Genomic DNA, 7,362 nt, shown 5'->3' with positions numbered 1-7,362 from the left:
CTTTTTACTTAACGGCAGACAAAGTTCTCTTCAGGAAAGTCTCCCTAAAGCAGGGAGTGTGTGCACTGAGGAGTATGCACAGAAGCACAGACGGGGGTGGGGGGTGTCCCCCACACAGCGGGCCCTGTGCTGCCCGCCCCACCTCAGACCAACACAAGCAGCACAGAAACCAGCGCCCTGCCCTCCCCTCCGCTCCCCTCCCCTCCCCTCGCTGCCTGACCAGAGGCGGATCTTGCCGTCCTTGTGCCCGGTCGCTATGCAGTCTTCCTTTGGGTGACACACTACACAGGTGAAGTTGTTCTTTGCGTGTTTCCTATTTCCCGACGATGACAAAGTAAACCTAAGAGAAAACAACATTTTTTTGATTATTCAAGTCTCTTGGTAAGTAGCTAATTAAGTAAAAGGGATTTCTCGCCCTTATCAGCCCAAACGGGAGGCTCTCAGAACTGACTGCAGGACCTTAACATAAAGTCCTCTTAGTGATTTTTGTTTTGTTTTTGGCCCGGGCAAAGCTGGCTCCCATTTCTTGTTGAAGCTAGGTGTTAGCTTCAGACCTGCACGGGCCTAAGAAATGACAGCTGAGGCCACTGGCTAATGTCTGAAGATGCCGGGGCCCTCACTCTACTGCACACAAGACAAGTGCTGTCAAAGGGATGCTCACCTTGACGTGGCTTTCTTTTTGAAGAAATAAACAGACAAGTAGAAGTCCCGCACGGCAGCGACGTATTCTCCCTGGTGTCAAAGAGAAGATAACATGCCCAAACAGTCAGCTCTCGAGGAAGAAATATTCTTGTCACAATAACCTTTTCCTGCAGAAATACAGTGCAGATGCCAAAGCCCTGATTATGTTTTGGACAATTGGTGTTACAAGAGCAATAACACAGAATATATACAATGAGATGGTCCTACAAACCTATCCCATAAACACACGCTCCAGATGACACAGACCTCTGAGTTACTAACAGAAATACTGTAGCTCGAGGCAGCATGAACCCCTGTAACGTAAGATGTTGAGAGGACGGACGGCAGGAAAGAGAGTTCAGGTACGAAAGAGGAACCAACGGAAGAAAGCTGACCTGGCTCCCGAAGGCGACGCACTTGGGCGAGGGGCTGATGTAGCCCAGCACCAGGCAGGGCTCCTCGGCCTCGACGTCCTGGCGGGGCGAGCGGGGCAGCCGCACGGAGACCAGCTGAAACACATCTAGCACAGGAGCGGGCCACTCGCCGGCGCCCGGCAGCGGCGGACCGAGCTCCCCACACGGAACCGCTCCCCGCTCCCCGCTCCCAGGAGTCATTCGACGCCAAGGGAGCACTCTAGGCCCTCGTGACAAATGCACTTTACAGCTGGATTCTTTGGATCCTGTGTTTTTAGTTCCTTGGGGTGGTTCCCATGTGCAGCCGTGGTAGGACCACGGGCCTCACTGACAGAGAGCTGTTCCAGCTGCAGGCACCGACCCTCCCAGCCGAGGGGCCAGGGGCGAGCATGAAGAGTGGCTGCCAAATACGAGTGGGCAGGACCACCTGGGAACTTACTGACACACAGATTCCTAGGCCAAACCTCAGACCCAGTGAATCTGCTAATTGTCAGGGAGAGGAGGCATCTGAACTGGTTGTAAGCATGTGGACAGACATTAAGAACCCATGTGTTTACATACAACACAGAACCTAAATACTGAAGACTGTTATCTTTAAAGCAGTCATTTAAGAAGGCAACTTAATTGTTTTAGAATGCTGCCATTTCCAGGACATTTTTGGGATATCCTTTAGAGATGACTACATATGGAAAACTAAACTGACTGGGTTTTTTTGTTTTTAATGCAGTATTTTGATAGATAAAATGCATACTCACTAACAGACTTGGCACCAAATGAATTTTAGCTTAAAAAAATCTAGCTGTCACAGCTTTGACTATTCTCTGGTTACTTGAAAGTCCATGATATGTTAACAACTGGCAAATCTGTCCCTTCCTCCCCCACCCACCCCACCAAAGAAACCGCTAAAACAAAGCAAAAAAACACACAGAACTGTGGAAAGGACTCACTCAGCTACTGAGCCGTGAGCCCATCGGCTGCCGGCTGTGCCCTCAGAGCTGTCTGTATCTGAGGTCTGAACACACAGTCCTTTACAACACGCTGCAGAGGCCTTCCTGCACTGGAGAAACTCTCAGGGGGAAGCGCCCGTGTCGAGCGAAGCACGTACGTGTACCGTACCTGGCTTTTCCTTCTTTATCGCAACAAAGACAGCATCCTCAGCACGCGCATGAGTGTAGAGGGCGTGAAGCTTCTGCCCCACGGTGAAAGTCTGGAAGATCAAAGGCCACGTTGTTCAGCCTTCCCACCTACCTGCCCCCACCCCCCAACATCAGTTCCACGAAGGGCAGGGATCTGTCCCTTTTGCTCGCTCATGTATCCCCCACATCAGAAGAGTGCCTGGCACATAGAAGACAACACACAGTTATCAAACAACCTTCCAAATTACACCTATAGAGCCTGCCATTCCTTTTGGATGGCTGCACAGTATTCTATCGAATGAGTTATCAATATTAACTGACATCAAGGTCACAGTCAGTTTCTTCTTTCTACTATAACAGTGCTTTAAGGACGACATGTTCCTGCACTGTTTTCATCAAGCGATGCCTAAAGGGGAGATTGCTGGAGCAAAGGTATTCATTTTCAGTTTGGTTCTCATGGCTGTGTTCAAAAGCATGTTTCTCTACACTTTTCCTACCGTTAGGCTTTTTTCAGTCTTTAACTTAGCGTGACTGGTGGGAAAATGCTGGCACACTTTTATGTCTAAATTTACATTTCTTTAGTTACCAACGAGGTTAAGCACATTTTCAAGTTTATTGCATATCTTTAGTAAATATTACCTTCATTTTATTGCTTATTTTTTGTTAAAGTTTAAAGTTTTTATAGAGTCAAATTTGCTTTGTGGTATATGACTGTCACGACTGGTTTGGGAATGCCATCTGGCCTTACAGAAGGGAGTAATAGATCATTAAATTATGTCGCCATTCCTTTCACATAATAAAAATGGAAGATCAATCCACATACCTTTATCAAAATGCCATCTAGATAGTCCCACAGTTTAATTGTGCCATCAAAGGAACAAGAATACAGCTAAAAGGGTAAACACAGTAAAAAACTGATTAAAAAAAAAAGAACCCCATTAAGATAGCAAATGAATTAAATGCTAACACAGAAGGCATTTTGTCCACTAATCCATTATTTGTCTTAGAGAAGTGGAGTCATTTATTTGTGTTGTTTTTGCAAAATTTCTATTGTTTGTGACCATCTTGTCAAACCTTTGGGGGAAGCAGATCCATCAACTGAGCGTGTAAGTAAAATGGGGGAAAGGTCACCCTCCGCCTGGGAGGGGTTGACGTGAAAGCGCTCAGGGCTGTGCTGCCTCCTGTGTGTCGCAAACTGTCATCTGTGAGGCAGGAAGGCAGTACTTCTGGGACGACCTCAGTGTCCTGCTTCCTATCACACCCTCGCCCCTCGGGGACCCTCGCTCCATCAGGGACCCACGTGCCCAGCGGGGACCCTCGCTCCGCAGCACCAGGAGGCCTGGGCGACACCTGCTCTCATTCTGTCCCACTGGACATGGGGTGTTTTTGGTGCTGTTATTATGAAAACATTTTGCTTATAATGTTGATAAAGAATGGTAGATATTTTTGAAAGTGGCAATTTTAAGATTTCTACCAATGAGGACATGAAATTGGAGAATAGGAATAAAAAATGATGAAGAAAATATTTTCTATTCAAGTACAATATTTATACTAAGTCAAAAATACAAATTGCGACTACATATAACCTTAGACTCATGAACATGGATTAGTAAAATATAATAAGGCAAACACACAATCACCGCTAAAACAATGCTCAATGCAAAAACTGCGACTCCAGTCCACAGAACCTCCGGCACACCCGCCTCACCGGACGTGCTGTAAAACTGTCCTCCTCCAATTTTATTAACCCGAGGTTCCGAGAAACAGATCTTTTCTGCAATGTGTAGTTTCTCATGTTGCTATGGAACTTAGTAATGCAGCCTTCACAAAGTCCAATTTTAATAACAGGATATTCCTGCCACAAAAACCCATCCAAACGCTACAGATGACAACAGCGTGTCTTCTCACACCCTCAGGACAGCAGGATGCAAGGCCTGCCCCGTGGAAAAGCCCCCACCGACTTTCAAGAGCAGCTCATTGGGTTTCGGAACGGCTCAGCATTCCCTGACGTCCTACTTCCTGTGACAACGCAGCGGATGACAATGTAAGTCCCTTCACTTTTATTTCAGAGGGGGGAGGGAAGAGGAAGAAACATGGGGTCACTCAGCTGCCTGCTGCGGGCACCTGAGGCACACCGAGGTGTGCGCCACCGGAAGCGAATCCGCCGCCGTCCGGGGCAGGGGAGGAGGCCAGGGCTGCACACCGTTTAAAACCAGTCACTCCCATGTGGCTGTGACCCACCCAGAGGAGGGGCCCTGGTCAAAATGAGAGGAGACAAGCACCTGCACCTGAGGCACCGCTCTGGTGGCTCGGCTGGGCTGATGAGCTGCTTTGTGGAGGGCGACGGAGGCCGTCTGTCCTGACCTGAACTGACCGACCCCAACTGAGGAGCCCTTCTTGTCCAGATGCTGGCCTCCAGGAGGTGGCTCTGCATCAACACTACGAAGATCTACACAACCAATCCCTTAGGCAGCATTTAAAACGTGTGTTCCGGAAACAAGAGTTCAGAGGTCAAACAGGTTCGAGAAACGCAAGTCCTCTCTGCCCCTCCGGATGTGGGCAGTCACCAGGCAGGTCGGCGACCCGAGAAGACCTGCAGTCAGGAAACCCAGTGTGTGCCCGACCCGAGGGTCAGGCTCAGACGCCAAGAGCCCTCACTCAGGTCCCAGCCATTGGCCTCTCAGTAACAGTGATTGCGCAGCTGTGGGCGGTGCCCCCATTTTAACAATGATCAATAAAATGCACATTCTTGGGTGAGGGGGAACAAAAGAGCTTAAAAAAGTGAAACTATCTTAAACCAGAAAATCCACATAGTCCTTCCTGATTGTAACCTGGACAGATTGCCCATCAAATTCAATTCCAATATTTCCGGCAACAATAAGCCAATGAAAAGACGCAATCACGAACGGTTCGCCACCTGGAGGTGGTTGTGGGGGTTGAGCTGGATGCCCGTCACCAGGTTTTGGTGCCCCTGCAGCACGTGCACACACTCCTCCGTGGCTGTGCTGTACACCTTGATGAAGTCTCCGGACACACAGAAGAGGTACCTGCAACGAGAGGAAAAGGAGTTGCACACCCTCTGTGGGGAGTCAGACTCTTCACTGTCCATGTTCCTTTCAGACAATAGTTTAAGGCAGAGGCTGCTAAACTGTTCATTTGGTGGGAGTTGGGACACTTGTTTGACTATTTCCATAACAGATATAAGCACAGGCCAAGGGGCGGTATTTTCACTTGGTGTTGAAAGTACTTGCTTACATGTATGTCTCCCCCTTACCTGCCCATCAGTCCCTACAGGGCAGAGGCGTTATTCTTGTGTTTCCCAATGTCCGATCCAGTTTGTTGAACAGACCTTGCCTGAACCTCAGAGACCGTATAAATTAACTGGGTAAAATGAACCAGTAAATAATTATTACAAAGTAAGAAGAGGAACTACTCTAATGCCGGCCGGGGTCACACCCATGTCATCGGTTCTGAGCCACTTGGTTTTTCGTGCTCCCCTCTGAGAGCAGGCTGCACCTTCTAAGCATTCCCTGAGACCGGTGCAGGCAAAGACACGCTTGGCCCACAGAGCGAACACTCCACGAACGCTGCTGTGGCCAGGAGGCAGTCACCGCGCGGCTGTGAGCAACTGCCTACGAGATCAAGCAACATGAGCACCAAGCTCTGGGCACACGCCTCCCAGCGGCTGGTGCCCCTCTCCGCTCCCAGGCACCACCTCCGCCTGGACATCTCAGACGTCTGTCCCCAGCTGTGCCCGTCAATGTGCCTTTCATACTCACATCAGGCGCATCTTGTGAACGTGCCCACAGCACTTCCTTAGTGAAAACTAAACTAGATCCTCCAATGCTTTCCCACCGCCTGCAGCGCAGGACCCACACTCCTGAGGCCTTTGGGGGTTTGACCCGGGTCTGGAACCCCTTTTTCACTTGACCTGTCAGTGGTTCACAACTCCAACAGCCTTCTCCCCGCCGAAGACAGATGCCCTGGAACCAGAAGATAGGTCCCCTAGGCAGTGTGTCCTGGAGATGGGGGTCCGGTTTGCCTAGAAAACTCCCCGCGATGACACTGAAATGCGTCCCCAGAGGAAGGCTTCCCGCGCTGCGACCCTCAGCAACAACAGTGGCTGGACCACCTGCATGCACCCCCAAAGAAGACTACCTGGTCCTCTAACCGCCTGCATGCACCCCCAAAGTAGATGAACGGTTCCTCTAACAGCCTGCATGCACCCCAAAGGAGCCCCACGCTCTGCCCGTCCCGCGGTCTCTGCCCAGCGCCTTCCTTCTGCTCCCGTTGCATGTTCGCTGCAGGGCCTTCCCACACAGCCCCCCTCTCCTCCCCCCTGGTCAGCAGCAGTCCCTGTGCCTCCAGGGACGGCATGGCGCCCGGCTCCCTCACTGCACCCACCACAGGGCGCGACAGACTTCCTCTCACACAGGGAGACCCCGGGAGGAGTCGTGTGCTTACTCACTATAAATAACAACAGACACAGGGTGCGGCAGACAAGTGCAACTTGAAGAAGTCAAACACCGCGGGTCTGAAGCCAGCTTGCCCATGTCCTGGCTGAAAGATGCTGGAGTGCCACCACCTGTAAAAGGCACACAACACTGTCCTGTTCCCAGGAGGATTCCATGAGGTCAGTGCGGGCGAAGGCTCTTAGCCACAGAGCACACCCCCCGCCCGCACGGCAGTGGTTCTCACAACCTCGGCTGCACATGAGAATCACCCGGGAATCTTCGTAAAATTCTCATTTCTGGGCCTCGTCCTCCGGAAATTCTGTTTCTTTGTGACTAATGCTGTGGCCTCACCCCATCACAAAGACACAGAATTTCCTGAGAACGAGGCCCAGAAATCAGGATTTTACAAAGATTCCCGGTGAGTCTCACCTGCAGCCGAGGTTGAGAACCACTGCCGTGCCCTAAGGATGGCACCCGAGCCTGCAGACACGTGCAAGCACCCCCCACAGAGCCTGCCTGTCACGCGGGACTCGGTCACCCCCGAGGATGAGGAGCAGAAGCAGATGTTCCTCAGCAGGAGCCGGGGTTCGAGAGGTCTGCAGGGAGTGGGAGTGAGGGCTGGGCAAGAACCGAAGCGCAACAAGGAAACAACGCAGGCGGTACCTGCACCGGGGCACA

The 7,362-nt window shown here is 50.9% G+C and overlaps 1 protein-coding gene across 2 annotated transcripts in view; it reads right to left on the bottom strand.

Annotated features, from left to right (window-relative positions):
• Window positions 1-5,370, bottom strand: part of WDR75 (WD repeat domain 75) — a 16,735-nt gene extending 11,365 nt beyond the window's left edge. The window contains exons 1-6 of one of the 2 annotated variants that reach the window (XM_015566085.1): window positions 5,148-5,370; window positions 3,054-3,119; window positions 2,211-2,301; window positions 1,077-1,201; window positions 662-732; window positions 221-340 (exon numbers count right to left, since the gene is read on the bottom strand). In XM_015566085.1, the coding sequence (XP_015421571.1) occupies window positions 221-340; window positions 662-732; window positions 1,077-1,201; window positions 2,211-2,301; window positions 3,054-3,119; window positions 5,148-5,339 (665 nt within the window). In that variant the 5' untranslated portion in view covers window positions 5,340-5,370. The remainder of the gene's footprint in view (window positions 1-220; window positions 341-661; window positions 733-1,076; window positions 1,202-2,210; window positions 2,302-3,053; window positions 3,120-5,147) is intronic. The other variant, XM_006767058.2, reaches the window with a different exon arrangement.
• Window positions 5,371-7,362: the final 1,992 nt, after the last annotated feature.

The sequence above is a fragment of the Myotis davidii genome, unplaced genomic scaffold (genome assembly GCF_000327345.1).
Source record: "Myotis davidii unplaced genomic scaffold, ASM32734v1 scaffold221, whole genome shotgun sequence".
In the NCBI taxonomy this organism is placed as follows: domain Eukaryota; kingdom Metazoa; phylum Chordata; class Mammalia; order Chiroptera; family Vespertilionidae; genus Myotis; species Myotis davidii.
This window is presented reverse-complemented; position numbering and strand designations above follow the sequence as displayed.